We start from the raw sequence: 16,655 nt of genomic DNA, 5'->3' as shown, positions 1-16,655 counted from the left end.
AAAAGTCAATCACGTATCCTTCAGACACTCAATTTCTTCTCACCAGTCTCAGTCATCCAAAGGAAGCGTCCATTGCTTGCATGTGCCAGGCCGCTCAAAGCCCGGGCGGTTTCAGTCCGGGTGGCGTAACGGGGCGGAGGGCAGCGGACAGTGTCCTCCTCTCCGGTGAACAGGCACACATGGAGGTTCAGGTTTGTTGCTCTGCAGCACTCAGACACATAAGCAGTGACAGAAACCTGAGAATGAAAGTATGAAAAACACTGTGACTGCTTTTTGAGATATCAGCTTGTAGAAAAAAAAACAGAAACTGCATGCTTTATATATGAACAGCAGAGGGCAGCAACAGCTGGCATGGTAATTTTCAAAGGTTTCAACATGGTTCACCTTTAAAACATGAATTTAATTAAACAGTTTTAAACTGTCCATTTATTTTTCAATTTATTTTCAATTTTTTCGATTTTCAATAAACAAAGAGTTTAAAATATGAGTTTTACTTTTGTCAACTAATTTGTCCAAATAAAATATTTATTTCCATGTTTATTTATTTTCCAAAACTTGAGGTCGGTCTCAAATTCGGTCTCCAAAATCCTCCATGTGGCAATGACACATAGAAAGTTACCTCATATAATAGCCCACACCATTGTACAGCCAGTGCTGTTAATTGTGTCCTGTGAGAAACAAAGGGGTCTCAAATGGGCACTTGAAAAATGAAAAATGAAAATAAGCTGATGATTGACTCACCATCAGACCATCCAAGATGTAGATGAGTTTTCTTCATCAGAACAGATTTGGAGAAATTGAACATTAAATCACTTGTTCACCAATGAATTGAAGTGAATAAGTGCCAAACAGCTGATAAAAACATCACAATAATCTACAAGTAATCCACACCACTCCAGTCCATCAATTAATGTCTTGTGAAGTGAAAAGTTGTGTGTTTGTAAAATCAAGGCATTTTAACTTTAAACCATCACTTTTGGCCAAAAGTCCATAATAAGTAAATAATAATTAGTGGAAAAGTCCATCCCATATTGTCCTTTCACATCAAAATCCACTGACACATTTGTTTAGTGATTATTTGACTGTGCATTTTACTCTCCTGATTCAGATGAGGCAACTTTTTCAGTGGAGAAAGCAATATTAAAAATAAAAAAATAAAAACAAAAATTTACAGATAATGTACTCTGTTGTCGTCCAAGATGTTAATGTCTTTATTTCTGCAGTTATAAAGAAATTATGTTTTTGAGGAAAACATTATCTTTATATAGTGGACTTCTATGGTGCCTGCAAGTGTGAACGTCCAAAATGCAGTTTAAACGCGCCTTCAAATGGCTCTAAATGATCCCAGCCAAAGAATAAGGGTCTTATCTAGCGAAACAATCAGTTATTTTCTAAAAAACAAAAAACAAAAAAACAAACAACAAAAAAAAACATTTATATACTTTTTAACCTCAAATGCTCATCTTGTCTAGCTTTGCGATGCGCATGCGTACTCTGTGTAATCCGGGTCAATACAGTTAGGGTATGTTGAAAAACTCCCATCTCATTTCCAACTTTAATATCATTCTACATTGCTGTTTTACCTTTTTTTGTGAAGGGCATTTGATCTTCTTTGCATGTTCACTTTGTAAACACTGGGTTGGTACTTCTGCAGCAATGTAGGATGATTTTTAAGCTGGAGGAGAAAATGAGATAGGAGTTTTTCGACACACCCTAACTGTATTGACCCGGATTACACAGAGTATGTATGCACATGGCAGAGCTAGACAACACAAGCATTTGAGGTTAAAAAGTATATAAAAGTGTATTTTTTTTAGAAAATGACCAATCGTTTTACTAGGTAAGACACTTATTCCTCGGCTGGGATTATTTAGAGCCATTTGATGCTGTGTTTTAACTATTTTGGACATTCAAACTCACAAGCACCATTGAAGTCCACTATATATAGAGAACTCCTGAAATATTTTCATAAAACATAATTTCTTTATGACTGAAGAAAGAAGGCATGAACATCTGAACTTCTTCTTTAATGATGGATTTGTCTATTATAAACACACAGCACAAGATGTTAATTGATGGATTGGTGTGGTGTGGATTACTTGTGGATTATTGTAATGTTTTTATCAGCTGTTTGGACTCACATTCTGATGGCACCCATTCACTGTAAAGGATCCAAGTGATGAAATGCTAGAATTTTCTAAATCTGTTATGATGAAGGAGCAAACTCATCTGCATTTAGATCATGGAGGGATGTAACACAAATTTACAGAGCATGTACTCACTCCCTTGTCATCCAAGATGTTCATGTCTTTCTTTCTTCAGTGGTAAAGTAATTATGTTTTTTGAGGAAAACATTTCAGCATTTTTCTTCATATAATGGACTGCTATGGTGCCCCGAGTTTAAATTTCCAAAATGCAGTTTAAATGCAGCTTCAAATGATCTCAAATACGGTTGTAAACGATCCCAGCAGAGAAAAAAGGGTCTTTTCTAGTGAAATGATCAGTTCTTCCTCGGCTGGGATTGTTTACAACCAAAGCCGCATTTAAACTGCATTTTGGAAGTTCAAAATCGGGGCACCATAGAAGTCCACTATATGGAGAAAAATCCTGAAATGTTTTTCTCAAAAAACATAATTTCTTTCTGACTGAAGAAAGAAAGACATGAACATCTTGGATGACAAGGGGGTGAGTACATTATCAGTAAATATTTCTTCTGGAAGTGGACTTTAAACTCCTGTACTCCTTTAACCAAACTGCAATTTTTGGGAGAAAAAAAATCTTCCATTGGGCTGCATTCAGTAGTTCTTGTTTAAATCTTATGACTCCAAAGAATGGCACCCATTACTCTGCCAAAAAAAAAAAAGCTAAAACCAACCTACCAACCAAGCTGGCTGGTTTTAGCTGGTCATCCAGCCTGGCCTTAGATGGTCATAGCTGGTCGCAGGGTGGTTGAAAAGGGTTTTTGGCCACTTCTTTAGCTGGTCAGGCTGGCAGACCAGCTAGAAGACCAGCTAAAACCAGCTACTTCCAGTTTAAACCAACTAACACCAGCCAACCAGCTTAAGCTGGTTTTAGTTTTTCTCAGCAGGGTAAACAAATAAAAAATGCTCCTGTAAACTCGAGAAAACAAGTGAAGGCCACTTGTCAACAAATCCACATATTGTGCACTACATGTGACAGGACCTTGGCTTGCATGTGATTAAAATGAACCGTCAGTGTCCAACTAACCATATGTTGATCTGGCATGCCGGTGGTGAGGAGGTACACGCCTCGAGTCAAGGACAATTCGTCCTGCGCTTCCTCCTCTAGAGCGCGCTGAAGAGCAGCCAGAGTATTACGACCCCCGACACACTCAACTGCCTGAATCCACCTGAAGAGAAACACACACTGAGTAAATAACAAGATTTATCACCAAAAGACGGGCTTCAATTAAACTCTAGACCAGAAACCAGGACAGGCTATATTAGGAAATGCACACAGGCTCCACAGATTTACTGTTTGGGGATGAACTTAAACTGAACTTGGGAACAAAAACAAGTGCTAGAATGAAATACACAACTGAAATGGAGTACGACTACGTGAACACAGAATGAAATGCCTAAAAATGGATTGACTAGTTAGGTTATTTTATTGACCTGAGTTTTAATCTTTGATCTGGTGGTGCAGTATGAGTAATAGCAATAGAGATGCATTAGCATACACCACTAATGAAAGTCCTTTAAAAACAGAAGGAGATAGAGAAAATAAGGCAGAGAGAACAACAGACTGTGAAGTCAAAAGCACATCCTGTCCTCTTACTGCCAAACAGCTTGAAGGTTTTCATGGGTGGAGGGAACCATCTTCTCCTGCCATGACTTGACATCTGATCCAAAACTGTGATGAACAATGACAAGATCATATACAATAGAGTGAATGTGGCAGCAAACAGGAAGTGAACTCAACATAGATGACAAGTTCACACAAAAATGAAAGTTCTGTCATTAATTACTCACCCTCATGTCGTTCCAAACCCATAAGACCTTTGTTCATCTTCGGAAGATTGAGATTAATTAAATAACAGGTAACCGGCTGAGTCACATGACATGATGAAATGCTCTGGAGTAAAGCCGTGCAGCTGCTCTGCTGTATTAAGAGCAGGTATGTGCGCTGCACTCTCAGGCAAAATCTATTAAGACTTCTATTTATGCCAGACTAAAGTAGATCGCTCATGACTATGCTAAAACAGGAGCAGACAACTGCCGAAGACTGACGATAAATGGTACAGAGGCTTTAGTCTGGCTTATTACTGCCCTCATTTCCTCTGCGTAAGTGCATGTGATGATGCAAATATGATTCCGTTATTAATAAAGAACACCGGCACTGATTTATAAAAAGCAATTTACGAATGTGAATGTGATGTGTTTGTACAGGCATCTATGTTGGATGGTCTGTAGAGACCAATTCAATGTACCCTTACAAAATTACTCTTTTAAAAATAAAAGGGGCTTTCACAGTGATGCTGTAGAAGAACTGTTTTTGGTTTCCAAAGAATCTTTCAGGTTTTTAAAAGAACCTATTTTTCTTAGTGTGACGATATATAAATCTGAAGATCATTTTCCACTATTGTAACAAAAAGAAAGATATACAGTTGATATCAAAAGTTTACATACACCTAGCAGAATCTGCAAACCCTGGTGAAAAAACCAGCATATGCTGGTAGGTATGTTTTGATGCTGGGATGCTGGTTAGGTATGTTTTGATGCTGGTTTAAGCTGGTCCTTTGCTGGTTTAAGCTGGTCATGTTGCTGGTCAAGGACCAGCATAAACCAGCAAAGGACCAGCATTAACCAGGTAAGGACCAGCATAAACTAGCAAAGGACCAGCTTAAACCAGCATCAAAACATACCTAACCAGCATCCCAGCATTCACCAGGGAAATGTTAATATTTTACCAAAATAAGAGGGATTATACAAAGCACATGTTATTATTTTTATTAGTACTGACCTGAATAACATATTTAACATAAAAGACATTTACCTATAGTCTACAAGAGAACATAATATTTGGATTTTTAAAAATGACCCTGTTCAAAAGTTTACATACATTTGATTCCTAATACTGTGTTGTTACCTGAATGAACCACAGCTTGATTCACAGACTTGTTCATGAGTCCCTTGTTTGTTCTAAACAGCTAAACTGCCCACTCTTCTTCAGAAAAATCCTTCAGGTCTCACAAATTCTTTAGTTTTCCAGCATTTTTGTGTATTTGAACCTTTTCCAACAATGACTGTATGATTTTGAGATTTATCTTTTAACTCTGAGGACAACTGAGGGACTCATATGTAACTATTACAGAAAGTTCAAATGCTTACTGATGCTCCAGAAGGAAACACAATGCATTAAAAGCTGGGGGGTGAAAACTTTTGAACAGAATGAAGATCTGTACATTTTTCTTATTTTGCCTAAATATCATATTTTTTTCACATAGTACTGCCCTTCAGAAGCCTCAGGAGATACTTACATGTTTCCCAGAAGACAAAATAAGTGAAATTTGCCCTGACCTTCAAATTTAAAAAGTTTTCACCACCCGGCTCTTAATGCATGGTTTTTCTTTCTGGAGCATCAGTGAGTGTTTGAACCTTCTGTAATAGTTGCATAGTCCCTCAGTTGTCCTCAGTGTGAAAATATGGATTTCAAAATCATACAGTCATTGTTGGAAAAGGTTCAAATACACAAAAATGCTGGAAAACCAAAAAAATTGTGGGACCTGAAGGATTTTTCTGAAGAACAGTGGGAAGTTTAACTGTTCAGGACAAACAAGGAACTCATGAACAAGTATCACTAAACAAAAACACAAATGGATCACTCAGATAATAACACAGTATTAAGAATCAAGTGTATGTAAACTTTTGAACGGGGTCATTCTTATAAATTAAACTATTATTTTATGTGGACTATATGTAAATATCTTTTATGTGAAGTATCTTATTCAGGTCAGTACTAAATAAAAAATAACATGCATTTTGTATGATCCCTTGATCCCTCTTATGTTGGTAAAATAATGAACATTTTGCAGATTCTGCAAGGTGTATGTAAACTTTTGACCTCAACTGTATCTATGATAAATGTTCTTTCATAGATGACAATATGGAGCTTTGATTTCAAAGAGAGCATACTAGCTATGAGGTGGTAATACAGTACTTTGATGTATATCAGCAGCAAAAATAGACTAGGACTTAAAAACAGCTTGACACTTTTACCAACCTAATAAAAAACTATTGCCTGCTGCATTATCTAGTTCACATATACAGGCCTATTAATTTTTAGAGACTGAAAAAACTGTGTTGCCAGGATCCACCACCGCAACTTAAATAGGCTGGTCAGATGATGTCAGAATTTTTTCTCCTATTAAAATGTTTGTTTATTTACTTGATATCTAAATGTGGGATCGACAGCTGGACCACAGTCGACAAGTTCATAGAGAAAAGTCTCAGTACTCCCTATCGCCAGTTTGTTCCTGCTTGTACCTATAAATGTGAACCGATCATCTTTTCATATTTGCTAGTTATAGCATGAATAAACATGTATGAACATCAGAGGGTATTTTATTTCAACCGTGAAAAAGCTGTCAATACACGCCATTTTTCAAGTTTAAGTCCACCAAAGTTAATCTACTCTCCTGTCTGGTTTGTTTTTTCGAGCAAAAGATTTAATTGGTCAGATCACCTGTCAATCAAGCTCCCAACAAAGGGTCAACTGTACACCGTAAAGTATAACTCATAAAGCATAAAACATTAGATTGAAAGGTTTTTAGTCAAGTGTGTTTGAACTTTTCACTGGTATAGATGAAAAAACTCATAATATAAAATGACTTCTAGAGAGAAAAGGACAGGAGACTTTGGGACTAAATGACAAAGCAGATCATAATCTGTCACACTATAAATGAGTGAAAAACACCCCGACGGTGTGTTTGACCTACGCAATGACATTGAAGCTGTGTTTGTTGGCCAGCTGCTCCTGCAGTAGTATTTGGAGGGCGTGTTGGAGATGGAGCTGGTAGTGGGCGTTCATCCCAGACATGTCCAGAAGAACCTGCACCCTGTGTGGAGAAGAGCAGAGAAAGAGCAACTGAGGCAGACAAACACACTCCACATCCCTGGATCCACCTGGCCCAGCAAAAACATCAGCGTTAATGGATTTCCACAAAAGTCACAGGCTGGAAAACAAAGATCAATATGCACTAATACTTAAATTTGTCTTACAAGAATAAACAGGGTTTGTGCTGACCACAATGCATTTTGTGTGGTGTGTTTTTCAATTACTGGCTGCTGAGAGCATTTAAAAAAACATTCAAACTATCAAGACTGCAAAGCACACTTCTGCTGTTGTTTTGTATATTGTATGGTCTATGCCAGGAGTTCTCAACTCTGGCCCACGAGATCCATTTTCCTACAGAGTTTAGCTCCAAAATTGATCAAACTCACCTGCCTGTAACTTTCTAGTGATCCTAAAGACCTTGATGAACTTGTTCAGGTGTGTCTGATTAGGGTTGGAGCTGAAATCGGCAGGAAAATGGATCTCACAAGCCAGAGTTAAGAACTCCTGGCCTATGCAGTGCAGCAATTATGAATACTTTTCAATGTTTAATTTTAGGGATAATTAGGGGTTCAAGCACGTAGTGCTGAAATCCTATTGCAATTATTAGAATGGCCAAGGATCAAAAATCTCCATGTAAAACTGATCAGACAGACCAAACCACAAGACAAAGCTAAATTTTCGGGTATTTTTTTTTTTTTTGAAGAACCTACTTTTGTGAACTAGTCCTAGGTTTTTCGTCCGATTGGAAACAAACCAGGATTCTCTGGAAAGTAAATATTAATAATTACGAAAAAAAAATTAACTTTCGACTGTCACAAAAGAATGCCAAAATGTTCGAAAGGGGCAGCGCCGCCTTTACTAAAACGGCTATAACTTTTGAATGGAATGAGAACGTCGCCGCTGAATCTGACGTCACATAAAAAAAAGTTGTGGAGCTTGGGCAATTGGAGGTGCTATAAGAGGAAAAAAACATAAATATGGGCATAACTATCCTCGTCCTATCGACGTGAAAATCAGTATGCATGCTATTGGTTTAAAGTGCCATAAGTGTCTATAAGGACATTTGCGGAATGAAACTTGGGACTGGAATGAAACTTGGTGGGCCTGTTTAACTCATGGCCCTAAAAGTATGTGAAAAATTTGAAAGAAATTGGCGCATTTTTCAAGGTTGCAAACAATTGTATATTCTGTGTTTTTTTCACACATACGCACAATATTCATTAGTTAAATACTTGAGAAGATGTCGAAAACCTACTTTTGCGAACTAGTCCTAGAACCAAACCAGTGCAGGAAGATTCTCTGGTGAGTGAATATCAATAATTATCAAAATAAGTTAAAATATCGACTCTCCGTTGCAAAGGGATGCCAAAACGTTTGAAAGGAGCAGGGCTGCTTTTACGAAAAGGGGCCTGTCCAAATATGCCCAAAAGCCTATAAAGCCTAAACAAAAACTCAAAACTTCACAAAACATAGTGAGCATGTGACAGGTGATTCTAAACAAACATGCAAAGTTTTAGGGAGATCGGACCACAGCTGGTGCTATAACAGTCATAAACATTAAAAACATCGTATTTCTGAGATAAATTACCAGGATTTGCCAAGAAATGCTTTTTTAGTTATTAATTTAAGTGGTTACAGGCTTGCTAAATAAAATGTAATGTTTTTTTTTTTTTTTTTGTTTTTTTTTCATATGTGCTTAAATGTCTTAAAGCACTTGAAACCTGGTAATCACTGCTTGTAGCCATATTCTAGTTTACTTTTATACAATGAATAATTCTGGTACTCAAGTCCTCAAGTAAAGTCAGACGAGAACTACAAGTGGAGCGCCAGTTCAGAGGAACAAAATGCAATGTTCACTGCTGCACAAGTGTCTGTTGACAAAATTGCTATGCTAAAGTGTACTTCCAATTTTATGCTAAAGTGTACTTCTTTTTAACAAGGGAAATCAATGTATATTGTTCTCTATGCCATTTGCTGTGCCCTTCAGAACATAAAAGCTCTCTATTATTTATGAAGTTCACTCTGCAGGGTGAAACATATCTATTGTCTAAAATTGGGGTGTTTTGGAAGGCCAATGTCCTGCAGTGTTTAGCTCCAACTTGTCTCAACACACTTGCCTGGAAGTGTCTAGTATGCTTAGTAAGACCTTGATTAACTGGTTCAGGTGTGTTTAATATGGGTTGGAGTTGAATTCTGGAGGACAGTGGTTCTTCAGGAGAACGACTGAACACCCCTGGTCTAAAGGTTCTCACCTTTGCTCACATACGGTTCCCCATATCTGCCGGCTGCCCGTCCTGTTCAGCCACTGTATTCTCCTTTCAAACAGACGCACAGCACCCATGAGTCGCTTCTGGACGCCACATAAAAGATAAAATGAAATTAATTAATACAGAATGTCAAAAATTCTAAACTGATTGACAAAAACATACAAAATAGCAAACGTCCTTACTCCCTGACAGATATCATGGAAATGGAGTGACAGCTCTCAGTTAGCTAAATAATACAACATTCAGTAATGTTGAGTGTTCAGGTTTGAAGACATGCATTTGGAAGAATTTCTGAGAGCAGCCCAGTGGCTAATGCAGTCTTCAAGCAGTGATGGAAGACATGAATGACAACGTGAAAATGTGTTTACTTTAGTGTTGTGACACTGGAAGGGATGTGTCCATCAAATATGGTGGAAAAAAAACTCTCTAATGGAATGAAACGAATAGCTGAGAAATCTTCAGTGCTGTATACATGCTGAAGAAAATTCACTCCCATGACTAATCTGTTTCCTCATTTTAGCTAAGTTGCGGCTAAGTTATACAAATTTGCTCCCTCATTTAAATTTAGTTAAATTGTAGCCACAATTGAACTAAAACAAGGTAATGGATTAGTACAATATGGCCACAATTTATCTAAATGAAGAACCAACTGAGGATATTTTTTTCCCCCTGCATGTCATGTGTCAGGCTCCATATAGAAATAGGTGTAATGTACTTAAAGTAAGTAGTGGAAGTTGGAATTAACCAAGTGCACTTGAAGGTAGAGGTTAGCAAAAGGGCTTGTAGGATTCCTTGTAGGATTGCACCTGGTTTTACATGGTTTCTAGTTGGCATGATATATAGAGTTGTTTATAAAATGAGCTTTATAAAATGTACCTGGTACTTTTGCAATGATGGAAGATCGACATGCAAATTCTTCACTGTTCCATCATGCCACTCAAACTGTACCATGACCCGCTGCAGACAAATACAGTGAGTTAGTTCAGTAAGTGTGCTGTACAGGTGAACAGATGGGCCTCAAACTCAATTCATAAATGCAGCAGGACATGTTCATCACCTCGTGAACTGTAGAGGAAACAGTCTTTCCCAAGATTGGCACAAACGTCTCTTGTGGGGAATAGGCATTACGAGCCAGCAGCTGATACAGATCCAGCTTCTGAGCTACATGAACACAACTGTTAGCCAAGACTAACCACTCTGATCAAAGAGACTTACCCAGGATATACACTGGCAATGAAACGGACACATGAAAATATGTTTGTAAGATTTACAGATTGTACTTTTTGGTAGTTACACTGAATATTTAGACCATCCTAAAATTCATTTGATATTTAAAGTCAATGTTAAATAGCAAATTATCATATTTACTTTCTTAAATTCTCAAGGATATGAAAGTCTTGCCAGTTTTTATTGTCCTTTTGTTGAATATTCTGTTTCATTCACAGATATGCCATATGTGTCATGTGTTTGTAATATTACAGAGGTGAGTTGGGTCGCAAATACTGTTTCATGTTGAAACTGAAAAGTGAACACAACAGACATTCGGATTGCTGGATGGCAAATACCCTTCAGGCCGTGGGTTTTCAGCCATTCACTGGAGGTGGTGGGTATTGGGCCTGTGGGTTGGATGCACAATGGAGCACTGAGAGCAGAACTTACAGGACTGAAGTCAGAAAGATTCAGACTGTCCAAACCTGTGGAGATCTGTGAAGGTAGAAGTGAGAACTTAAAGTGAAAAAGTAAAAGTTACCAACTCCAATAACCAGTGTTGCCAAGTCTCTGTTTTTCCTGCGGAACTGGGCTGCTTTAACACTGCTTGCGTGGGTTGCTTTTCATGTCTGTGGGTTTTACCAGGGGAAACCTGCCAAAAACCATGTATTATCCCCCCGGAACGCAATTTTTACAGGATGACCCCCTCCGAAACATCATTGGGCTAGATTTGAGTACAAATGGGAGGGTTTTGTTGCGAGAACCTGGCAACCCTGGGGGTAATGCATTACATGTAGCACGTTACATAATCAGATTTTAAGTACTAGTAAAGCAGCACATTACTTTTTTCATTTACAATAAAATTTTCATTTACTTTAAAAAAAAAAAAAAAAGTAACTCCAATTGCTTTGTTTTCCCATTTATTGACTGACAGCTCTCCTGTCTCCATGTTGAGAGAAATCAGGAGTAAGGTGTTGTGTGAGCTACATAAATATGATGCTTACTGTAGTTTTAGACTAAATGTAAACATGCATTTACTCATCTCACTTGCACAAAAACCCTTTCAGTATTCCTCAAAATGTATAAAGTGAAATGCAATTTTAGAATATGACGCAAACCTGCAATAATAAGATATGTTGACACAAAAATCCTTTATGTCTTTGATTGCTTCAGCCTGAGGCTTATTAATTTCAATTTTGGTGTGAAAGGGCTTTTACATTTGCCAAAAATAGAACTTTTTATATTAAAAACAAACGAGCAAGCCCAGGCAAGATGACCAAATGTAACACAAAAGTAATGTGATCCATTGCTTACCATAAAAAACACAAATAATGCGGTTAGTAACTTTTTTAAGGAGTAACGCAATATTGTAATGCATTACTTTTAAAAATAACTTTTCCCTACACTGCTCGTAACTGTACAGCATGTAGACATGTACCATAGCAATACCATGTATTATATATGTTAGTATACTTTGTTAGTAGTTCTTAAAGTAAACAAACGCAGCTGTAATATTCACACTTGGCAAATGGAGTACATTTTAGCGTACTATTAAAAAGAGTAATAATACACATCATAGACTTGAAGAGCAAATTACTTCAAGAGAAATAATATCATTTAAAAGAATATACTAAAGTGTGAACTGAATGTGATATCTTCTGACACTTAACTGTATATTAAAGGAGAAGTCCACTTCAGGAACAAAAATTTACAGATAATTTACTCGCACCCTTGTCATCCAAGATGTTCATGTCTTTCTTTCTACAATCATAACGTAATTATGTTTTTGTTGGAAAACATTTCAGGATTTTCTCTGGCTCAACACTGGGTCGGTACTTCTGCAGCGATGTAGGATGATTTTGAAGATAGAGGAGAAAATGAGATAGGAGTTTTTCGACATACCCTAACTGTATTGACCTGGATTACACAGAGTTTCCAATGCGCATCACAGAGCTAGAAAAGACACCATAGAAGTCCACTATATGAAGAACACTTCTAAAATGTTTTCCTCAAAAAAAAAAAAAAAAAGACACAAACATCTTGGATGACAATGGGTGAGTAAATTATCTGTAAATTTTTGTTCTGGAAGTGGACTTCTCCTTTAATTGCAATTACATGAAAATGTATTATAGTTTAAACTTAAATTAAAAGCAATTAGTTGAACTTAAGACTGCTTTTTGACCCATCCCAGTATTTAATATAGATTTGTAGTTGCATTTTTGTAATGATGAGGTTCTAATTTGAAACATACTAATCACTTTAAATGTAAATCAAATAACTAATACTCCACAGTTTAATTATAATCAAGTTTTTTCCATGTGCTTTGTTATGTCAGTCAAAACATCAAAATAAGTGTACTTTCTTAAGGCGTAAAGCATAATTATTAAACATACTTTTTTTAATTAGTTTTTAAAGCAGTACACAATACAAAACATACTTAGATGATACCATTAATTAAAAAACATGTAGAACAAAAAGTAGGATGTACATGTATTTATGTGAAGTGTGTGTAACAATTGTGTTGCGTATATATCTCTATTATGCGTTTCCTAATATATATGTAGAACAGCCTATTTAAAATGTACTTTAAGTTAAAACTTCTGACACTGTTAATGACACGATTACATATTGCACTTACGTATCAGAGTACAGTATTAACCCAGTATTAAAAATCTCATATCATCGCTCATCCTTGATACTAACACAGTACTTTTCTGTAATTGTCTGCAGAAGTATTTTAGTGTAAGTGTTGGTGTTGTAGGATCACCTCTGACTCAACAGTGACAGCTGCGTCTCCCAGTCGACCCTGACGCATGTTCTGAATTTGGGTAAGAACATTCCGAGCTGCTTTAATCTCCACCCACAGCAGATCTACATCTGTACTGCTGTCTACTACACCCTGTAGACAAACACACAAAGATAGTCCTGCGCTATTTATGAAATAAAGTGATCCCAGAAAGTATTTAAACACTGACGGCACAGGAAAATGTCAACAAAATTAGCTGCAATCAAAAACTGCAGGAGCTTCAGTAACTTCACTTGTCTTCAGCTTTTCGATTTTTGCTCAGATATTATTTAAAATAAATATCATCTTAATTATATTTTGTTATCTAATAGAATAAAGCTCATAGATTTTAAGCATTTAGGCTGAAGTGTCTGAATATTTCTGGCACCACTGTAGGTGATTTCAATTTCATTTTAATTTAAGAGATTATTGTAAATATATTGAGGATTTTTTTTTAACAGATTACCAGTGAAGCTGAAAACAGGTGATATCTCCCTCCGGAAACTGCTGCCATTTGCTTCACAGTCTCCTATGACAGGACACATCAATCAGTGACAATAATAAAAACATCTTTCTGCATATTACATAAAGACAAGTCTATGATACTCACAATGGCAGCCGGACTGTTGGAGTTGTAGGCGACCGCATGAACAGAGGGTAGTCGGTTTTGAGCTATAAAATCACATATAACGTCTACTGACTGATCAGGGCTGAAAATCAAAAAAAGAAGAAGAATCAAATAATGAGGTTCCAGTTAAAATTTTGTGTATGTATTTTGTGTGTATTTTGTGGAGTTTTTCATATTTATTTTTTCCATTAACTTACTACAAGAGTTTTGAGTCAAAATAAGCCACTGCATTATAATATTGTAACATTTGTTATAAAGCAAAAAAAAAAAAAAAAAAAAAAAAAAAAACTGTTAGAAGAGAGTGTAAAAGAAACTAGATTACATGATTTGAAATGCTTCATGGGAGAGGGTTGTTGAGCTATTTATATTCCCAAATTGCACTGACTTTTGTCTTTTAAAAACGAATATAGCAACCACTTAACAACCTCACAATTCATGGTGGCTGAAAAGCTTTATATGTTATCACTTAAAATATCTTTCTCTGTAGAGAAAACTAGAGGGATTTTTACTTCAGTAACCCTGCTGTTGCGCTCTATTATGCTGGGAGAGGAAATAGGCCTAGGCTGCCATTTTTAAACCATCTCCACAGACATTACCAATTATAGCACTCTAACTATTTAAGGAAAATGGACTGCAAATATGTCTAAAGCCGGCCGTAAAAGTGAAGGAAATGAAATGGCTGCTGGCTTGAGTTAAGTTAAGGAACAGTGATTCATCACAGCAAGACAAACTCTCACCGAGAGCCCAGGATGATGAGTAGCGTGTCCAGCTCTGAGTGGGTCAGTGCCCTCTGTAGCGCCTGCAGGAGATCACAGCCTCCACCCGCCCGGAGCTGCATGACCCACGCATAGCACTCCCTGAGCCTGAGACAGCATGCGTTCACTCAGAAAGAGCAGACTTTCAGCAAACTCATTCATGTTTCTTTACATGTAGTACAACAAAGATACTGTAGCTATATCCCGAAAACAAGTGAGCTGTTTCCGTAGGCATCATAGGTGAGCTCCCAGCATGAGGACTGTTTCAAAAGCTAGGTATCATATTGTGCTGCCGTCAACGATTCTTTGTTTTAGCCTTTGTTTTGCACCCGGTTGCTGAAATTTAGCTTTGCCTCACAGGAATAAAATCCATTTGGAAATATATTCAAATAGAAAACAGTCCTCTTAAAGAGAACCCCAGGTATTAAGACTTGTATGGCTTAATATAACGTAAATGATGTCTCTTACTAAAATATTTATTTAAAATATTTAATCCTGCATTGTTTTATACATATTTTGGACTGTGGGGGTGCCATTATTTTGATGAGGTGAAATGGTAGCACTCTGTAAGCTACTGGAGCTGCCTGTTGATATTTTTACGGCAACACAACTTGGAATATATAAAATACTAATACAATGCCACATTGTATGGTTTTTGGTTGTGATTTTCAGTCGAAGGGCAACAAGTGAAGCGATGTAAGTCTTCACTGCTTTCTTAGCGATAAGAAAAGGAAAAAAAGACTGTGGACGAATACTACTACTACTGAAAGTGCTTACAGTTGGCAGAGACAAGAAACACTAGATGCCATCCTGGCAGGATGTAAACATGCCGACGTTTGTCATGACGCCACAGCCACTGAAGGAGTTTCTCAGTGTTCAGACTCACTCGATATCCAGGGGCGTTTAGACTCCTTGTGGGGTTTAAGTCTATGCTTATATCCATCGCCACCTATAATCTCTTTCACGTCATCAAAATAATGGCGCCCCCCATAGTCCAAAATATGTACATCATTTACTTTATATTAAGACACAAGTTTTAACAACTGGGGTTCCTTTATATTATAATATATTTTAAAGTATTACCATTTTACTGTATGGTTAATCAAGCAAATGCAGCCTTGGTGAGAAGAAGAGGCTTCTTTTAACAAACAAAAACTTTTGAACAGTAGATGGAAATACTTCAGTGTAATTGGCTATTTTGTCCAATATTTGGGTGTGTGTGATTAGTCCATTCAGAAAGTATTCACAATACTTCATTTTTTCCACATTTTATGTTACAGCCTTATTCCAAAATGGATAATTTCATTATTTTCCTCAAAATTCTACAAACAATACCCCATAATGACAATACTGAAAAAAGTTTGTTTGAAATCTTGGCAAATTTATAAAAAATAAATAAATAAATAAATAAATCACATATATATAAGTATGCACAGCCTTTGCTCAGTACATTGATGAAGCATCTTTGGCACCAATTACAGTCTCAAGTCTTTCTGAGTATGATGCTACAAGCTTGGCACACCTATTTTTGGTCAGTTTCTCCCATTCTTCTTTGCATTACCTTTCAACCTCCATCAGGTTGGACGGGAAGTGTCATTCAGATGCCAGAGATGTTTAGTCACGTTCAAGTCTGGGCTCTGGCTGGGCCACTCAAGGACATTCACAGAGCTGTCCTGTAGCCACTCCTTTGTTATCTTGGCTGTGTGCTTAGGGTCGTGTCCTGTTGAAAGATGAGCCGTCACCACAGTCTGAGTTCCAGAGCGCTCTGGAGCAGGTTTTCATCAAGGACGTCTTTGTACGTTGCTGCATTCATCTTTTCCTCAATCCTGACTAGTCTCTAAGTGCCTGTCGCTGAAAACCATCCCCACAGCATGATGCCACCACCATGCTTCACTGTAGGGATGGCACAGGTTATGAGTGTGCCTGCTTTCCTC

General features: G+C 37.2%; 1 protein-coding gene across 6 annotated transcripts in view; it reads right to left on the bottom strand.

Moving 5' to 3' along the window:
• vwa3a (von Willebrand factor A domain containing 3A) overlaps positions 1 to 16,655 on the bottom strand; it is a 42,521-nt gene that overhangs the window by 11,769 nt on the left and 14,097 nt on the right. For all 6 annotated transcript variants that reach the window (XM_051104079.1, XM_051104083.1, XM_051104078.1 and 3 more), the window contains exons 10-21: positions 14,704 to 14,829; positions 13,949 to 14,048; positions 13,805 to 13,867; positions 13,321 to 13,452; positions 10,910 to 11,048; positions 10,402 to 10,505; positions 10,221 to 10,301; positions 9,330 to 9,427; positions 6,959 to 7,078; positions 3,799 to 3,873; positions 3,229 to 3,370; positions 44 to 236 (exon numbers count right to left, since the gene is read on the bottom strand). In XM_051104079.1, coding sequence (XP_050960036.1) covers positions 44 to 236; positions 3,229 to 3,370; positions 3,799 to 3,873; positions 6,959 to 7,078; positions 9,330 to 9,427; positions 10,221 to 10,301; positions 10,402 to 10,505; positions 10,910 to 11,048; positions 13,321 to 13,452; positions 13,805 to 13,867; positions 13,949 to 14,048; positions 14,704 to 14,829 — 1,373 coding nt within the window. The remainder of the gene's footprint in view (positions 1 to 43; positions 237 to 3,228; positions 3,371 to 3,798; positions 3,874 to 6,958; positions 7,079 to 9,329; positions 9,428 to 10,220; positions 10,302 to 10,401; positions 10,506 to 10,909; positions 11,049 to 13,320; positions 13,453 to 13,804; positions 13,868 to 13,948; positions 14,049 to 14,703; positions 14,830 to 16,655) is intronic.

The sequence above is a fragment of the Labeo rohita genome, unplaced genomic scaffold (assembly GCF_022985175.1).
Source record: "Labeo rohita strain BAU-BD-2019 unplaced genomic scaffold, IGBB_LRoh.1.0 scaffold_63, whole genome shotgun sequence".
NCBI classification, from domain to species: domain Eukaryota; kingdom Metazoa; phylum Chordata; class Actinopteri; order Cypriniformes; family Cyprinidae; genus Labeo; species Labeo rohita.
This window is presented reverse-complemented; position numbering and strand designations above follow the sequence as displayed.